Raw genomic sequence first — 19,721 nt, 5'->3', positions numbered from 1 at the left:
TCACAAGCCCTGGGTCTGGACTAGTCTATTAGCTGAGTTGTTCAGTCGACCAGCTCTCTCACTCGCATGCCACCAGGACCAGCTCTCCTGCACTACCCAAGAGAGGGGCAGAGCCATCTCTCCTGCACCCATATCACTGCTGGCACCACTATGTGGTGGCCAGTGAGGGGTTGTGTGAGCTCAGCTCAATACTCAGACATCAACATGGTCTCAGACAGCTGCCCAGAGCAAGGAGGTTCACATAATCTTTGGTGGTAATAGGGGGCACAGACATCAGCACATACCTGTGCTGCAGACATGGCCCTTGGGGGCAGAACAGGTGCAGATATCACCGTGGTCTGAGGTGGCAGAACAGGCCTCTCACATCAGGTTGTTCTCACTGCCTGCGTGTCTCCAGTTCTGACTCTTCATAGTGCACACCACTCAGCTTCTCTTTCTTTCCCATCTCCCATCACATGCTTGCTCATCGTGATGGTGGCTGCCCTGGCCTGTGCTAGAACCGCCTCTTTCCTAGTTTCTTCAAGAGAATTTTCTATTTCTTCTTTAAAGGCCTATATCATGTTCATAAAGTTGGTTTTAAGGCCATTTTCCTGTGCTCAGCTATGTTGGAACATTTTGGTCTTGCTGTTGTAGTCAAACTGGACTCTTGTGGTGCCATATTTCCCTGGCTGCTCTCCATTGTGTTCTTACACTGGTATCTAGGCACTTGGGTTTGGATGGTTATATGTCTAGGTACTGATTTCTGAGTTTATCTTTATTGGATGGGTGTTTTATTCTTTGGTTTCTGTTTCCTCTTTGGTCTCCCGGTCTTTGTGACCTGGATATCTGGCAACTGACATGACCTCTGATCTAGTAGGGAGTCTCTGTCTAAGTTGGGGGCTGGACTTGTGGCAGCTGGCTTGGCCTTTGGTGCAGCAGGAAGTCTTTGCCTACATTGGAAGGTGGGATACAGTGATGAGAAAGGGAGTGAGGGTTGGTGGCCCTGGGTGAGTGGAGGAGGTCTGCTGCAGGGCTGCCTCTGTGTGGTTCTGGTGGCAGCTGTGCTGTCTAGTCCAGCAGTCTGCCTGAGTTCGCTGTTTTTCTAGCTGATGTGGCCTGCCCCAGTTCTACGAACTGGTGTGGCCTGCACCTGTTTTCTTTTACTAGCGTGGACTGATGCTGGTGGCAGTTGGAGTCACCTGAGTTACAGCAGGAGGAGGAGCACAGCTGCAGCAGGGAACAGGGGTGGGTCAGGACTGGGCGTGAGAGTGGGATTGGTCTTTGAGAGCCAAATCTCAGGAGTGGGACAATTCAGCTGGAAGATGGGTCACTCACCTGTTCTTCTGACTGGTATGTCTTGAAACTGAGCAGTGAGTATCCACCAGAATTAGGGGCCAAGAAAAAGTTTTTAATGAAAAAAATAACTCTCTAAAGAGTGCATCATGTCTAAGGCTCCATCTTGGCTTGACTCATGGCTCAGTCTTCTTTGAGTTATGGAATGAAAGCTGAGGGCTCGGCTCTCACTCCAGTCTCCCCACCTGCAAAATTACAGCACAGTCCCATAGAGCATGTGATAATCACACACTGATTTGTAAAATGCAGAAAGATTTGTATCTTACAGAATGATCGTAAAACTCCAAATGGTGAAATGAACGTGTTGCCGACTGCAGTGTATGGGTCCTGAGTAGTCACCTGCTCTCCCTCCTTCAAGCTGTGAGGACGTGGCCATCCAGCCCCAGTGACATTTGTCTATGATAAAATAGCCCGAAACGAGAGAGTTTGTTGGCCCCTGGTGTCTAGGTCCTCTCAGTCCTTTTTCCTGGGACAAGTCAGAGATGTCTCATAGCCTTTCAGCTGTAGGTCTCTGACAGAGCAGAGGATTTTGGTCTCTCCATGAAAGATGCCATGAGAGCAAGACATGAGGTAGTGGTCTCTGCCATAGAGGATGCTGGGAACTAATGGAGGAAGCAATGCGGGGTGGTTCTGAGCAAAGGCAGTTTCCAAGCGCCATGCTCAACAGTGTCAGCACCATCCACTCCAGAGCCCAGGACTGCATGAGGACGAGGAGGGGCTCAGAGAGAGGAGGGGCTCGGGGAGAGAGTAGGCTGGTCAGAACCTGTGGGCAGGAGCTGTGGGGAGTGATCTGCGGTAGGTCCCTGAGCCTCTAGTGCGGTGATTCTCGACTTTCCAAGACTGCCACCTTTTAATCAGTTCCTCCTGCTGCAGTAATGCTTTCGTTACAACTTCATATCTGGGATGTTGTAACTATTATGAACCATAGTGTAGATATCTGAAATGCAAATGGTCTTAGGCAATGAAAGGGCCTTACGACCTGCTCTAGTTGCGGAATATATTTTCTTTTGTTTGGTTGGTTTTTTGTTTTGTTTTGTTTTTGAGCTTGGGTATGAAGTTTTATTTAAGAACAGGGCATTGCATGGGTAACGGATAGGGAGAGAGAGGGAAGGAGAGAGGAGGAGAGAGGAAAGGGAAGAGAAAGAGAAAGAGAGCTGCCTTCGACTCTATTTTCTTAATGACCGTGGAAAACTTACAAACGGTTTGGGGTGTGTTGAGAAGAATCTAGAAAATCAGTCAGAGGTTGGTCCTGTGAGTGGGTGGACACGGAAGTGCAGTGAGGGTGGAGCTCAACAAGCTGTGTCTGAAGTTTCACTTATATCTGAGCTGCACAGAAGAGGAGGTTTTCATCCTGCCTTGAGCTCTGATAATCCCAGGCACAGGCAGAGGCACCCACACTCCTGAGAACCTCAGTCCTGCTCAGCTTGGGAGATCAAGACTCCTCGGTAAGTATGGGAAGTGTGCAGTTCCCTCACTGCTCATCCTCACTGCAGCTCTGGAGGCAGCTATGGATCATTTTATAGATGCACTCAAGGGCAGTAGATCTGGACCTACATCCGAGACGGGTCTGACTGCTCTTCCTAAGCCCAAGAGGTTGGGGAACGCATCAAATGGGATCACTGAACTTCAAGGGTTCACCTTGGATAACCGAATGTTTGGGGCATGACAGGGAACAGCAGAAGGAAGGTGTCTGGTGTGGGTGCCCACTCCATTGTGAAATGGAGGAAACAAAAAGATAGAGAAGGGCAGGGACCTAAGCCTGCCCATCTTATGGGGACTGGTAATTAAGCTGTCTCTGGAGGGCTGATTCTAAAGCTCATGGGGGCAAAGGCTGCCTTCTGAGATACAAGGAGCAATCAGAAAGATTGCTGGAGGGGAGTGGGAGATCTCTCACCCAACCTTTCTCTGAGACCCTAATCTATGGCAGTCTCTGCGTGTAAACCAAGGCTGCAGGAGACACACTCAGTGGAGAGTGGCTTGACCAGGATCCTGGAAAGGAGGCTGAGCAGTGGGTGGCAGCCTTGTGTCCTCCGGGCCTCACCTGTTCTCTGCTCAGCCTGTGGGGAGTGGGAGAATGGCAGGCTCTGTCCTGTGTATTCAGGTAAAGAAGAAGACAGACAGCTGGGCATGGAAGGCACATACCTTTAATCCAACATTTGGGAGGTAGGGGCTGTGAGTTCCCAGCCTCATCTATACAGTGAGTTTCAGGGTACTGGAGGCTACATAGTGAGACCCTATTACCAAAAAAAAAAAAAAAAAGAAAAGAAAAAAAAAAGGAAAATGGGGCAGACATGTGACACATGCACATTCTGGGGTTAGACAAGCTAAATAAGTAAGCCATGTGTCTCACCTCTGTCCCATGGGTCTCTATGGTTACTTACTTTCTGGCTATTATTTCCCATTGTTCTGTCCCAGGGCAGCAGAGCACTTCCTGGTGCTTGTATTCCCTGGTTTGATGGTCATCTTCCTTACGGTTCAACAGTCAGTTCTTCCCCAAAACTTTGGACAATGCGAGCTGCTCTGGCCCCACAGTGTCTCCAGGGACATTCTCTGTTGTACCCCTGCTGTAGATGTGGGGTGCTTGTGGGACCCTGGCTGGGCCCTAGAGAGAAGGCTGCATAGTTTGTCCTGCTTACCAACACAGGGCTGCTACAAGGATCATGCCAAGTCCACTGGTTCTGGAGGAGGAATGGGGGTAGGGAAGATGGCAAGTGTAATGTGGAGAAGTGCCATTAGTTAATGGTTATCCAGGTCTGGGAGGGCCAGAACAAACCTGCAGGGAGGAGCTATTTATCATGTCCATTTGGGGCACTAGGGACTGTGCCCAGGGTCTTATACACACTAAGGGACTTTCCTCCACCGAAAAGTAGCCATTGCCCCAGACCGCTGTTGCAAGGAGGGCCCACTTGTTCGTCCTATGAGCACAGCTAGCTTAGCCCCAAAATAAACACACAGAAACTGTATTAATTAAAACACTGCTTGGCCCATTAGCTCTAGATTCTTATTGACTCACTCTTACATTAATTTATCCCATTTTTATTAATCTGTGTATATCACCTCATCTCAGTGGCTTACCAGCAAGATTTTAACCGGCGTCCTTCTCAAGCAGAGGATCCATGGCATCTCTCTGACTCTGCTTTTTTTTTTTTCCTCTCAGTATCCAGTTCTGTCTTCTCCACCTACCTAAGTTCTGCCCTTCAGAGGCTGAAAACAATGTAACCAATGAAAGCAACAAAAAGACACAAGGACCTCCTACACCAGACATTATTGGTGTTTGTTCTTAATTAAAACTAGGGTCTCGGTGTGAAGCCTCAGCTGTCCTCAAAGTGCCAGCAGCCACCCTCCCTCAGCCTCTCCGGAGCTGTGGTTACCCCATGTGCAATCAGATCTGCTGTTTCAGGCAACTGTGCACTAGTAGTCTAGGGAGAATGTCCACTTTTGTGTACTGCCCACAGGAATGTGGATTCTCGCAAACTCTGTGTACAACATTGAGCCTAAGACTATGTAAAAAGTTCAATGTTGAAACTCTATGATCCAGTCATTTTTCTTCTAAAAACATGTTACAGATAGCAATCCACAGTGCAGAAATTTTTTTCATGAGAGTTCATTTCACACGATGATTAGGAACTGCCTAAGGTTGAACATTTAGGGAGGAGGGCAGAGGACTGGATGGGCTAGAGCAGAAACAGGGACTAACAGGAACTCCAGCCCTGGTGGGATACAGGATCCTGCAGAACAAGGAGGGTGTGAACTTTGGGAGATCACTGTGGCATCTGTGAATTTAACCATTCAAGAACACAGGTCCCGATGTGGGTGAGAAGGTTCTCACAGTCACACACAGGGAGGGAAGGAGATACTGTGTGCCTTAGAGAGTAGAGATCATACCTGAATGATAGGGTGCCATCAGAACAACTTGGGGTCAAGTCCCTGGTCCAGTATTATTGTGAAATATTGAAAGATGTCAACAAACTCTTATGATCTTCCCTCCACTTTAAAATGGGGTTCACAGCAGTCCTCATCTCATGGAGGATGGTGGTCCCCTAATGAGGTGTGTATGAGGAGCCCTGTGTGGCAGAGACATACAGTAAATCATTTCCATTAACATTAATTTACACGTGTTCCCACGTGTAATGGATGAGAGAACATCCATTTCCATTTCTCCTATGTCTAGATTATCTATTCCTTTTCTTCATGGCTATGTCCCTAGTTGGTGACATCCCCCTTGGACACTAACAGGATAAGAGGGCTCTGGCAAGACCAAGATGAGGGGAGAGGGTAGACCAGATGACTGACATCTGTAAGCAGCGGTGCAAGGCCCACTGGTTGAGAAGTATTCTTGCCATCAGTCCATTGGTCCTTTACTCCCACTCTGGTGGAACCATTAGCCTCTGGCCCCTCCCTCCTGACTTCACTCAGCTGTCCACATTGCATCTTATACTTCTTATTGATGTCTCTTTCTCCTTCCTCCAGCCTGGACACGTGAAGAGCTGTAAGGAAAACCTACCTGAAATCCAAGAGCTGGTGCTGAGGACCCAGACGCCCTCATGGCTATGTCAGGTAGCCAAGTTCCTCTTTTCTGACTGCCTCCAGATTATAAAAGCTTCAAAACAGTAGAAAATACTGCACCTATTACTTATTCAAATCAGGTGCCTTTGGTCTTAGTGGTCCACATATGTGTGTTGATTGTGTGTATAAGTGTACTGCCTGTTCTTACTAAAAGATACCCCAGAGGCTCGTGGATTTGAACACTTGGTCTCCAGTTGGTGTTGCCATTTAGGGAGGTTATGGAACTCACAAGACATGGAGCCTTACTAGAGAAAGTTCATCCCTGTGTGTGGACCTTTAGAGTTTATAGCTCAGCTGACTGCAGAATTCAGGTCTTAATCCCAGCACAAGGGAGTCTGAAGTAGGTGGGTCTCTATGAGTTCCAGGCTGGCCTGTGCTACATAGTGAGACACTATCTCAAAAATAATGAAATAAAATAGCATTCATAACCTTGCTCCATCCAGTACATTCTATGATTCTTAGGTGCAGTAGAGATGTGATCTCTCCATTTCCAGCACCTGCTTCTGTCCCTTCACTGCCACTCTGGACATCTCTTCCTGTGGAGCTGGAATCCAAATGAATCTTCATTAGTGTATTTCTGTCATGGAGTTTTATCTCAGCATCAGAAAAGTAATGAATACAGAAGTTGGCACGAGAGAATAAGCTCTCCACCACCATCTATCTATCTATCTATCTATCTATCTATCTATCTATCATCTATCTATCTATCTCTATCTCTATCTATCTATCTATCTATCCATCCCTATCTATCTATCCCTATATATCTATCCCTATATCTATCTATCTATCTATCTATCTATCTATCTATCTATCTATCTATCTATGTATCCCTATCTCTATCTATTTATCCTTATATCTATCTATCTATCTGTCTGTCTGTCTATCTATCCCTATATCTATCTATCTATCTATCTATCTATCTATCTATCTATCTATCTATCTATGTACCCTATCTTTATTTATCTACCTATCTATCCCTCTATCTATCTATCCCTATCTATCTATCTATCTATCTATCTATCTATCTATCTATCTATCTATCTATCTATCTATCCCTATCTCTATCTATCTATCTATCTATCTATCTATCTATCTATCTATCTATCTATCTATCCCTCTATCTATCTATCTATCTATCTATCTATCCCTATCTATCTATCTATCTATCCTTATCTCTATCTATCTATATCTATTATCTGACTATATCTATCTTTCTCTTTCTCTTTTCCCTTATATCTGTGTGCACACATGGACACACACACACAAACCTATAAATGTGTGTGATATATACAGTAAATATTTTCTGTATTGATTGATAACATATGTGAGGAATGTGGGAGACTTTGGAACATAACTAGACATGCAGTTGAATACTGTAAGCAGAGTCCAATGGGTCAGTGGAGCAGGATCCTGAGAGGCAGTCCTGCTGAAGCAATGCAGAAATGGGGATTCTGGCACACGCAACTTCAGAGGGATGCAAGGACTTTATTGACAACTGGGACAGAAGTCATTCCTATGACATTTTGGCAAAGAACCTAAGTATATTCTATCAATATTCTTAGATCTTACAAAAAGCTAAATTAAAAACAATGGATTAATTTCTTTGGTAGGGGAAAGGATAAGAGAGAAGAATATTGAGTCTGTGGAATGGTTATTAATTGTGACTCTTTACAAAAGTCTACAATGAAAGAGCAGGTAGGGCAGTAAGAAATGACAAATGTTTGACGTGCTGCACTGGAGACAAAAGGAGCACTAGGAAGCTCAAAGTCATTGAATGGCTGTGACTGTCAAGGACATTGGGGGACTAACTGGAGGCTCCTGTCCTTCAGTTGAACAGTGGGAGGATGCCTGGGGCAAGGACCCAGTCAGCTAGGCTCCAGCCTAAGAATGGAGAAAGCCCTGAGCTTTCTTGCTCCTGGAAAGATGCTGCTTCACTGTACAAAGCTGCTGCTGGTGTGGTTGATTGGGACAAGGGTTCTTCCCATGTTGGCAGCCAAACCTGGCAGTGCTGTTTGTGGGTACTGGCTGTGGAATCATGAAAATGTAAGAGTCAGGTGGTCACGGATGCTTTCTCCATGGTGTCAGAGAGTCCTGAGTCCTTCCCATGTTCAATAAACTCTGATGTTTACTGCATATTTTAAAAAAAAATTCAACTGTTGACACTAAAATAATGGAGAACTCATGAGTGTCTTGAGAGTCACTGGTACAACAGTGTTTTCCGTGTAAGACATTCACAGTGGATGGAACAACAGACTTCGACAAAAGGCCTGTGATTTCTAGGGAATGGAAACCAATATCTGTGGGAAAAAAATGGCAATTTGGTCACAGTAAGGAGGACATCCAGGTATGTAGAAGGTACAGGGTCACTACATCTGCACATGGTGTTGTCTCTGTGTGGAGCAGGGTCAGAGTAATAAACAGATACAGAAGGAGGTAGACACCGAAAGGCATGTGTGCATATGATAGATAATTGTATGATTGTTTGATGACAGAGAATAGACATCTGTATCTCCTTGTCATAAGGACCTCTGTACCACTGAGTAGTGCTCTATATTCATGGCATCATTTGGTCTTCATTACTTTATTTCCTTAAGAAGTCAGTCTCTAAATACAGTTTCTGAGCCTAAGAGCTTCTACATATAAATTTCGGGGACATAATTGAACCTTCAACCCCAGAGACCCATTAGGACCCATACACAAATGTTCGGGAACATAGCATCTCGCCATCTCCTGATATTGCCATTTAATTTCTTCCACACTGTCTTCTAACCTAATTCTTTTTCTTGATAATTAGTGACAAAACGCATCGTGGAAGAAGTTGTTGATTTCCTCACAGACACACTCTGCAGAGTGGATCTGGAGCGCCTGGTGACTGAAGATGGAATCTGGAAGGCATTTGTGAAGGCAGCAGAGTTGTCAAGGTTACCTTCATGATGCACCCAGCACCTCCCTCCAGACCATAAGAATGAGGCTATTACTTGGAAAGAATACCTACTCTAGGCAGTCCAAGGGGTGGGGTTATCAACACCCCTTCTCAACCATCCCAGAGGAGTGTTTCTATCATGTGATTCTTTGGTGGAAATCACCTCAAGTAGATTGACGATGTTGCTCAAGGTGCCGGGGCCAGTTCTGTCATCTACTAGTTCTGGGACCTTGGCAAGTTAGTTAGCACTTTCTGGGTTTTGCCACCATAAAACTGCAGTATGAGAAAGTAAGATAATGTGTGTGGAGTTCTCAGTATGTGACTGGTACACAGTGGGTGCCCCTGAAAGTTATCACTGAAAGCTACTTTAGAAATGAGAAGAGTACAGACTATATTCATATTTTGGGGTCTGGGTTATCTCACTCAGGATAGTGTTTTCTACTTCCATCCATTTACATGCAAAATGTAAGATGTCATTATTTTGTATCTCTGAGTAATACTCTAATGTGTAGATGCACCACACTTTCTTTATCCATTCTTCCATTAAGGGGCATCTAGGTTGTTTCCAGGTTCTGGCTATTACAAATAATGCTGCTATGAACATAGTTGAACAAATGCTTTGTAGTATGATTGGGCATCTCTTGGGTATATTCCCAAGAGTGGTATTGCTGGATCCTGAGGTAGGTTGACTCCCAATTTTCTGAGAAACTGCCATACTGATTTCCAAAGTGGTTGAACAAGTTTGCATTCCCACCAGCAATGAATGAGTGTTCCCCTTGGTCCATATCCTCTCCAGCATAAGCTATCATTGGTGTTTTTGATTTTAGCCATTCTGACAGGTATAAGATGGTATCTCAAAGTTGTTTTGATTTGCATTTCCCTGATAGCTAAGGAAGTTGAACATCTCCTTAAGTATCTTTTGGCGATTTGAAATTCTGCTGAGAATTCTTTGTTCAGTTCAGTACCCCAATTTTTAATTAGGTTATATAGAATTTGAATGTCTAGTTTCTTGAGTTCTTTATATATTTTGGAGATCAGACCTTTGTCTGATGTGGGCTTGGTGAAGATCTCCTCCCATTCAGTAGGTTGCCTTTTTGTCTTAATGACTGTGTCCTTTGTTTTACAGAAGCTTCTCAGTTTCAGAGGGTCCCATTTATTCATCATTGCTCTTACTGTCTGTGCTCCTGGGGTTATATGTAGAAAGTGGTCTCCTGTGCCAATGTATTCAGACTACTTCCCACTTTCTCTTCTATCATGTTCAGTGTGGTCTGATTTATACTGAGGTTTTAAATCCATTTGGACTTGAGTTTTGTGCATGGTGATAGATATGGATCTATTTTTCTTCTTCTACATGTTGACATCCATTTATGCCAGCACCATTTGTTGAAGATGCTTTCTTTCTTCCATTGTATAATTTTAGCTCCTTTGTCTAAAATCAGGTGTTCAGAGGTATGTGGATTAATATCCAGATCTTCGATTCTATTCCATTGGTCAATGTCTCTGTTTTTATGCCAATACCAAGCTGTTTTCATTATTGTAGCTCTGTAATCGAGTTTGAAGTCAGGGATGGTAATGCCTCCAGAAGTTCCTTTATTGTATAGGATTGTTTTGGCAATCCTGAGTTTTTTTCTTTTCCCATATAAAGTTGATTATTGTTCTCTCAATGTCTGTGAAATTTTTTGTTGTGATTTTGATGGAGATTGCATTGAATCTATAGATTGCCTTTGGTAGAATTGCCATTTTTACTATGTTGAACCTACCAGCCCAAGAGCATGGGAGATCTTTCCATTTTCTGGTATCCTCTTCAATTTCTTTCTTCAAAGACTTAAACTTCTTGTCAAATAGATCTTTCACTTCCTTTGTTAGTGTTACCCCAAGATACTTTATGCTATTTGTGGCTATTGTGAAAGGTGACGTTTCTCTGATTTTTCTCTCAGCTTCTTTATCTTTTATGTATAGGAGGGCTACTGATTTTTTTGAGTTGATCTGGTATCCTGCCATATCACTGAAGGTATTTATCAGCTGTAGAGGTTCTCTGGTAGTTTTGGGGGTCACTTATGTACACTATCATATCATGTGCAAATAATGAAAGTTTGACTTATTCCTTTCCAATTCAAATCCCCTTGATCTCCTTATGTTGTCTTATTGCTATTGCTAGAACTTCAAGCAATATATTGAAGAGATATGGAGAGAGTGGACAGCCTTGTCTTGTTCCTGATTTTAGTGGAATCACTTTGAGTTTTTCTCCATTTAATTTGATGTTAGCTGTTGACTTGCTGTATATTCCTTTTATTATATTTAGAGATGATCCTTGTATCCCTCATCTCTCCAAGACCTTTATCATAAAGGGGTGTTGAATTTTGTCAAATTCTTTTTTGGTATCTAATGAAATGATCATATGGTTGTTTTCTTTTGGTTTATTGATATGATGAATTACATTGATAGATTTTCATATGTTGAACCAGCCCTGCATCTCTGGGATGAAGCCTACTTGATCATAATGGATGATTTTTTTTTTATGTGTTCTGGAATTCGGTTTGTCAGTATTTTATTGAGAATTTTTGCATCGATGTTCATGAGTGAGATTGGTCTGTAATTCTCTTTCCTGGTTGAGTCTTTGTGTGGTTTTGGTATCAGGGTAACTGTAGCTTCATAAAAAGAGTTTGGCAATGACTCTTCTGTTCTATTATGTGCAACCCATCAAGGAATATAGGTATTAGCTCTTCTTGGAAGTTCTGGTAGAATTCTGCACTAAAACCATCTGGCCCCGGGCATTTTTTGGCTGGGAGGTTTTTGATGACAGCTTCTATTTCCTCTCCACTTATAGGTCTATGTACTCACTCATTAGTGGATTCTAGCCATAAACAAAGGACGTTGAGCCTATAGTTCATGATCCCAGAGAAGCTAAGTAATAAGGTGAACCCAAAGAAAAACATATATAGATCCTCCTGGAAATTGGAAGCAGACAAGATCGCTAGGCAAAAGTTGGGAGCATGGGAGTGGGGGTGGGGTTCGGTGAAGGAGAGAGAGGGAGAGAGAAGGAGAAGGGGAGGTTTGGGGAGAGTGTGTGGGGGTGGGATGGTTGAGATGGAGGAAGGACAGATATGGAAGCAGGGAAGGAGCTATCTTAATTGAGGAGATAGAGACAGAGCTCCCATGGTCCAGTTGAAGAGCAGAAGGAGGGAGAATATAAGCAAGGAAGTCAGGACCACGAGGGGTTGGTCCACCCACTGAGACAGTGTGCCTGAGCTAAGGTGAGCTCACCAAAGCCAGCTGGACTGGGCCTGAATGATCATGATCATGGGATCAAACTGCACCCTCTGAATGTGGCAGACAATTGGGGCAGACTGAGAAGCCAATGATAATGGCGCTGGGATTTGTCTCCTGCATGCAGTAGCTTTTTGGGATCCTAGTCTATATGGATGCACACCTTCCTAGGCCTAGATGGAGGGGGGAGGGCCTCCTTGGACTTCCCACAGGGCAGGGTACCCTGACCTCTCTTAGGACTGGAGGGGGAAAGGGGAAGGGTTACTGGGGGAGCAGGAGGGAAGTGAGAGGAGGGGAGGAAGTGGAAAATTTGATTGGTATTATTTATAAAGTAATAAAAAAAAAGAAATGAGAAGAGACCAGAGTCAGGGGTCTCCTGTAGGACTGAGGAATCAAGAACTTATTTTGAGATAAGTGACAAAAGTCTAAACATCATCAATCATGTTCCTAGGCTGCGTATCAGTCACTATCCTCCCATCTGAGGAGCTGTAACAACAGCAGGATCCCTCTGTGGGATGAGGAGGTAGCGAACCCGTAGTGCAACTTGAACAGAGCTGGGTTGACCCTGACTGTCCCTACGGACATCTGGAGCTCCAGTTATGTCCAGTAGAAATGGGAATTCAGTCTGATAGGACATGGCGACAGCCTGGGATAAACAACAGGTCAAGAAGGAATAACCAAGTTCCAGCATCCTTCCTAAAGCCCAGAGAGAGAAGGACCAGGTTCTCAGCCAAGGTTCAGGGGGTAGTATGAGTGGCCCCACAGTGGGGGTGTAGGTAAGTAGCTAGAAGAGCAGGACTGGAAGGACAGAGGAATCGAAGACAGAGAGAAGAGGCCTACAGAGGACATGCAAGAGGGATAATGGGGTTTATCTCCTCTGCTCCAACCTCATGCTTTATAGGAGCGCAGCATTGGGTATGCTCTGCACATGCTGTGTGTGCTCAGGAGTTCTCAGGTGTTATTTTGGGTTCTCTTTCTGTTCTACACGGCACTCCCTGAATATCAGGGAGGGTGTGTGGCTAGAGACAAAAGTCCAGAGTCAGTGTTGGAGGATGATTTGCAGAACTTGGGAGTCTAAGGGGATCTTGTGTCACCATCTTAGAGGAAAATATTTCTCTTATTGTCTTGTCCTATTTCAAGGGATATCCAGTCTATTTACCACTATTAGTGGTCTCCAGGGCCCTTGTATCTTTGCGCATGTCTTTGTTGTGTTCGAAGGTGACACTGTCACCAGCTATGGTGTCTGGTAGCCTGGTGCCCTCTGTCTGCAGGACACTGAACTAGACCTGTCAGGTTGTGGTTCAGGAGTGAGAGTTGGAGTCAGCCTGGATCCAGGGTTAATGTGCAGCTCTTCTGTCTCAGTCACCTTAGGCAACCATTGATATTGTGAAATCCAGCCAGGAAGGGAAAGAAATTTGGCAATCTTCAGAGAGCAGACAGCAGACAAAAGGATCTGGAAGGTCTTTTGTGGATCTGAGGGTCTGTTTCAGGTTTAATTTTCAATTCTCAGTGATAGTTAATGACAAAGTCTGAGGAAAGAGTCCCAGTGAGCCTTCTTTTTATATTTGACACCAGCTGTTAATGAAGGACTACTCTAATCCAAACAGAATTGAGAATTTGCAAAAACCACACAAAGAACTCACATATAAGATAGTTGCCACATAGTAACAGTCAACCATGTAGCAAAAGGGTTAAAATGAGCCAATGGAAACATCCACTGGACAGAAATAAGAGAGCTTCAAGTATCTTCTCCTCAGGATACAGTGTTGTCCTGTATTGATTGTGTGACAAATCACATGACCACTGTAATGGTTTAGATAAAATAACAGAGTTCCCTGAGGGGTGGCAGTGGGCCACTGTGGGTGGTTTAGCGCAGTGGTGGGTTGGAGACCACAGAGAGCCATGAGTGTCAGCCGGTCCCATAAGGATCTGCAGCAAGTGGGAGATAGATAGGCATGCCATGCAGAAAGAGGGCTTTGGTATAGTTCATTCAGTGGGTTATGAAGGGGCAATGGGAGAAGGGGGAATAGGAGAAAGAGGGAGAGAGAGAGACAGAGACAGAGACAGAGAGACAGAGAGACAGAGAGGAAGAAGAAGAAGGAGGAGGAGGAGGAGAAGGAGGAGGAGGAAGAGGGAGGGAGGGAGGGAGGGAGGGAGGGAGGGAGGGAGGGAGGGAGGGAGGATAAGGGGATAAGGGAGAGGAGAAGAGAAGCTACCTCTTCGGTAGAGATACAGAAAAGGAAAGAGCTCAGGCTGGAAGCAGAAGGAAGATCCACTTGCCTGAGCAGACGGGGGGGGGGGGGGGGGGGGGGGGGGGGGGGCTCTTAAAGGGACAGGACAGACCATTACATTCCCATCTCTTTTTTATAATAAGGCAGAAGGTTAGACACAACAGGTTAAAGGAATTGGGACGGCAGAGTCTCAAGACCACTTCCTGCTTATTTGTAGGCATCATCCTGGGGTGGGGGAGGATCCTGAAAAAGCTGGGTGCTGGTCACGTCCTGGGATAGCTGGTCTCTTTGTTCCTGTCTGGTGTTTGTAGTATGGAAATGTTTGGTGTCTCTTACACCTGTTTAAGGCACTGGCAGAACAGAGGACAAAGTTAAGTTTAGAAAAAAAAAATTAGGATTTAGGGTATTGAAAGGGGTGTATCTGACCTGTTAAGGTGGATCCTTTAATTCGGCTCACTGGAACTCACAAGAATTTTTTGGGTTTGTGCCAACATAAGTTTTAAACAGCAGCAGAATGATTGTGATGGATATTTTTTGCATAATGAAAAGTATCTTTAAGACTATGAAAGGCAGTGTGAGAGAGACTATCTTATTGAAATTTGTTTGGTGAGGTCGTCCTTTTAAACAACAAAATCTCTCAGCTATCAAACTGCATCGAAGATCTTTGCAAAGAATAAAATTTTACTTGAGTTATTGATTAAAAACGACAGAGAACTTACTTGGTTGGCATCTAGAGCTTCTCTTCAGGGTCCTCCATGGTCACTGAGGGTTGTATTTGCCTTTTGCTGTTTAGCACAGGGCCTGCCAGGCTCCAGAAGATCCTGTGAGCTAAGAATTCCATAGAAAGACAAGCCTATCTTGACCTGAGCAGCAGGGCTGTCAATTCCAGCAATTCTGTCCACAGTTTAGACAAAAAGCAGTTTTGCCCAGTGGTCAGCACTTGGTAGTTGAAGTGAATTGTGGATGAACGTTGTTCTGTGCTCATCTGTCTTCTGTCTTCTTGGGAGGAATGAGAATGCTGCTGCTAGGTTCCAACCTGTCTATGATATGAAAAGTTATAAATAATTAAGTATTTAAATGTCATATTCCCCAGATCTCTGAGCAGTTGAGGGTTGTTTACTGGGTATAGATGAGTTATGATTACAATATAGAATCTGCCTGGAGAGCAGTGTCCAAGCTTGACTGTAACGGCTCTTAACAGGTAAGATTTATACTTGTAAAAGACAGAAAGAAGAAAAAACTGCTTCCAATAGAAGATTAATGGGTGGAACTGACAATGGTAGAAAACAGCTTAACACACTTTAAAACAGGGTTGGATTAAATATACCGAATTTTTGTAAAAGACTTAAAAGTACATACCAGTTTAAAACATGAGACTTATTGCTTTGTAGTCTGGAATGAGATGCAATGAACTGACAATTAGAACATTTAACAGTAAACAAAGGTGTATTTAAGTTACATGTATGCACATATACACACAGAGAGAGAGAGTGAACAGGAATTGGGCAAAGTGGATGCTTTTGGTGGGCCCTACCAAAGGCACGCCACTGTGCAAAACACACATGCAACAGAGTGAGCACCAGGGCCCAGGCAGGGAATACATCAGTAAATATGGCAGGACTTGGTCACCTGACCTGGCCCTCAGTTAAGATCACGATGAAGTCACCTGACCTCAGTTAAGATGGTGGTAAGGTCACTTGACCTCAGTCAAAACAATCACAGTTGTGTGTTGTATAGAGAAGCCACATTTTTTGAGTCACGTGAGTTTTAAATATAATAACAAGAGAGACCTAAGGCATGATCTGCCTTGTTGCCAAGCCGCTGTGCCAAGAGCCGCAGCAGAGAGCAAAGGCTGGATTTGAAGACAGCTGCCTTGCGGATCCAACTAATCTTGTCAGTTTCCAGCGGAAGAGGTGGCAGAGACAGAATAGGGATGGGAGTGAGAGGAAAAGAGCATTTTCAGACAGTGGGAAGGGGCTGCACAGTGACCAGCAAAGCATTTTCAGACAGGTGGGAAGGGGCTGCACAGTGACCAGCAAAGCATTTTCAGACAGTGGGAAGGGGCTGCACAGTGACCAGCAAAGCATTTTCAGACAGTGGGAAGGGGCTGCACAGTGACCAGCAAAGCATTTTCATGTGGGTGGCAGATAGTTTGAAGTCAAGCAGAGCCACTGGGACACAGGCAGAGCTTTTAGTTTGAGGGTTTATTCTCCATAGCTGAAAATGTGAAAACAATGAACGAACGCACAGGGCCTGTAGGAGAACGTCTTCTCTCTACAGGTGAGGCGTTAACGAAGCCAACTGACTCCAGTCCGAGCAACTGAAAAGCCAGAGGCTAGAGGCCGTCCTGGATAATATCTCACAGTGGAGACCACTTATGAGTAGTCCAAAAGAAAAGAAAAAGAAAGGAGAAAGAAAATTCCAAGGGACCCCAAGCCCCAAAGTGAATGCACCACACAATGTGTGCAGTGCTAGCATGGGAGAACCAACCCAGTTAGTCTGGTCACATCTTTAGCTATGGGAAGCAAACAGAGATGAATGTCAGCAAAGGGCTCAACCATAGCCGTGGTTGGGGGCTTTCCCCCATTTCTAGGAACACTAGAGGATTTCCAGGAGCTCAATGATCAATTCCTCGGGTTTGGAGAAGTGGTGAAGCTGACTGGAAGGGGAAAACTCACCACCAAAGTGACTGGTGTGTGTAGATGTCGGTGCTCAGGCAGATGCCCAGTTCCCAAGCCCAGGGTTCCAAGTCTCCTCATCCCGCATGACCACGGGCAGGAGGAAACGTGGAGAGAACCTGGCTGAATCACGAGCACCAATGTGACGGTAAAACAGTGCAGTTCCACGAGTGGCAGCAGGGGGCCATTGCGGGTGGCAGCAGGCCACAAGGGGAAGCCAGTCCCACACATCTTTAAGGTTGAGCATTTTTATAGGAAATTCTTGGGAACAGATGGATCTAAGATCCTGTATTTCCCCACTAGGAAGCATTTACAGAAATTTTGTGAAGTTTCTTACAGATGGGGACTGAATCTTCTAATGCTGACACTGTGTGCAGGAGATGGAGGAGTTTATGCAAAGCTTCTAAAGCAATTGTGCTGTCCCTGTGTACTGTCCCATGAGGACAGATTGGTGCTTTTGACGACTCAGGTTTGGGAGCTTTAGAGATTGAGAAAGCCACTCCTTGCTTGCACTATGTATGGTGTATTGCAGGGCTACCCAGGCCAGCACAGGCTTTACTGCAGGCTGGGTACTACATGGGCTGCAGATGACATCCCAGCAGCTGAGGGCAGAGAGGCGACTCCGAAATCCCTCACAATACCCACAGTGCTCGAAGTTAAAGATTATTTCTCTGAGTTAAAGAGCTTTGGCTCTAATCTCACTTCCCTGTGTTCATCATCTACACGGTTCCCGCAGTTAGTGAAGACACTGACCTCGAGTGGAGGCATATTAAAAAGAGTCTGTCCTTACAGTGCCATGGTTCAACTTTACACTGACCTGTATAGAATAAAGGATATAGACATATATGATAATTTAATCCAATGCTTATGGTAGATAGCACAATTATGGACTCTGTAAAAACATTTCCTATTGGGTTTGTAGTATAAAAGTACATTTTGAACAAGAATTTAGTTTTTTTTTTAAAAAAAAATACAAAGCCCATTTTCCTCATGCTCGTCTCTTCTGTCACAGAGAGGAGGAAGCTGCCCTGCATGTTGTACTGAAGAAGGATTTAGCTCAGAATCCCACAGATAAAAATGGGAGGCTTGAAGAGGAGCTGAAGAAAAAGAGGTTTTTAAAAGAATTTCCTCACTTGAAAATCAAACTAGAAGAACACATCCAGAAGCTTCGCTCCCTGGCTGACCATCTTGATAAAGTGCACAGTGGCTGCACCATCTCCAATGTGGTGGCCGAATCCACCAGCACTGTCTCTGAATTCCTGAGCATCCTGGGTCTAGTTCTGACACCCATTACAGGAGGAGCCAGCCTGATACTCCCAGCAACTTCCTTGGGGCTGGTAGCAGGTATGACTAGCCTCATCACCACCGTCGTGGAAGAGTCGAGCAGGCTCTCAGATGAATCTGAAGCCAGTCGTCTGGTTGGAGCCAGCATGAACACATTCCATGAGCTTATGAAAATCATGCCTAAGATCACAGTCATACTTAGTAATACGGGTGTGGATTTAATCGATGCCTGTAAAAGCCTCAAGGAACTAATCAGGGCCACCAGGATTTCCAGAGCTGGTTATCGCCCACTACAACAATTTGGAGAGGGCGTCTATGCTGAAGGTTCAAGGGAGTTGGGGGATGCATTAAGTGCTAGTATTAAAGGAATAGGCATTACCAGTCTCTTCCTTGTTTGGGATGTGTATCACCTCGTGACAGATTCAATAGATTTGTACAACGGGGCAACAACAGAGTCAGCTGCAGCGCTGAGGAAACTGGCTCTCATGCTGGAGAGAAAGTTGCGGGAATTTGAGAAGATTCACAAGGCTCTGCAGTGAGACCTGTCTCAGTGACACCTCCCCCAAGAAGCTAAAAATGCAGGAAAGATGGCATCAATTGGGGGTGGGGTGGGAAGGGTGGAGGTATCCTTTACAAGGGAAAGCACTAGAAATAAAGTCTTTGGAACTGAGCATTGAAGAGTTTGTATTTCTGTGACTGAGCACAGCAAGATCAATGCAGACAGCCAGTGACTCAATAGAAAACAGAAATTGGAGTCTTAACAAGGGACCCCAGTCTTTCCTACCTAAAGAGTGGGAATGGGACTTAAACATGGTGGGTGTGAATAGGGAGGGCTACAGAAGAACAAGCAATGAGAAGGCAGGAAACCTGGAGAGCGGATAATGGGAGAAAGTCAGAGTTAGAATTCTATGTATGGAGAAGCCATAATGGTGGCCAATATCCCTTCCCCCGAGGGAAGTATCCTTATGACTTCTGGATCAGCAGCAGCAGGATCAGCTCACCCATGTGTCCTCCAGGCAGTAACCTTTCAACAGATGGTGATGAAGACGATGTTGAGATTGACAAGGAGCCAGGCTTCCAAGGGAACATGGTCACCTGAGAGACCAATGACATCAAAGTGAATGTCTGTGTGCTGTGCTGATGTGTCAGTGGTGGGTTTGGGCATAGAGACTCAAGGTAGATTTGCATAGGAAGTCAAGCAACTTATGGTTTGGGGATGAAGTTCACAGTTTGTGACAAGAGACTCAGCTGGTGACCCTCAGTTTCTTCTCACTCTTGGGGGAGATGTCCTGGCCAAGATGGTATCTCAGATCAATGGACTCTTGTACTCTTATATTTATAGACTTGTGTTCAATAAATATTAACCTCCTAGACTAGATAAATTGAGTATAGAGCAGTCAATTACAACAGAAGAAGATGGCATGTGAACTAAGAAAAGGG

General features: G+C 44.8%; 1 protein-coding gene across 1 annotated transcript; it reads left to right on the top strand.

The window, feature by feature from the left end:
• Positions 1-2,652: 2,652 nt before the first annotated feature.
• LOC130888870 (apolipoprotein L3-like) lies at positions 2,653-19,508 on the top strand. The gene is made up of 4 exons (XM_057792236.1): positions 2,653-2,777; positions 5,803-5,889; positions 8,693-8,819; positions 18,010-19,508. Exons 2-4 carry the CDS (start codon positions 5,877-5,879, stop codon positions 18,818-18,820), a joined length of 951 nt encoding a protein of 316 aa, XP_057648219.1. The 5' UTR covers positions 2,653-2,777; positions 5,803-5,876; the 3' UTR covers positions 18,821-19,508.
• The last annotated feature ends 213 nt before the right edge of the window (positions 19,509-19,721 follow it).

The sequence above is a fragment of the Chionomys nivalis genome, chromosome 17 (assembly GCF_950005125.1).
Source record: "Chionomys nivalis chromosome 17, mChiNiv1.1, whole genome shotgun sequence".
NCBI lineage: Eukaryota > Metazoa > Chordata > Mammalia > Rodentia > Cricetidae > Chionomys > Chionomys nivalis.
This window is presented reverse-complemented; position numbering and strand designations above follow the sequence as displayed.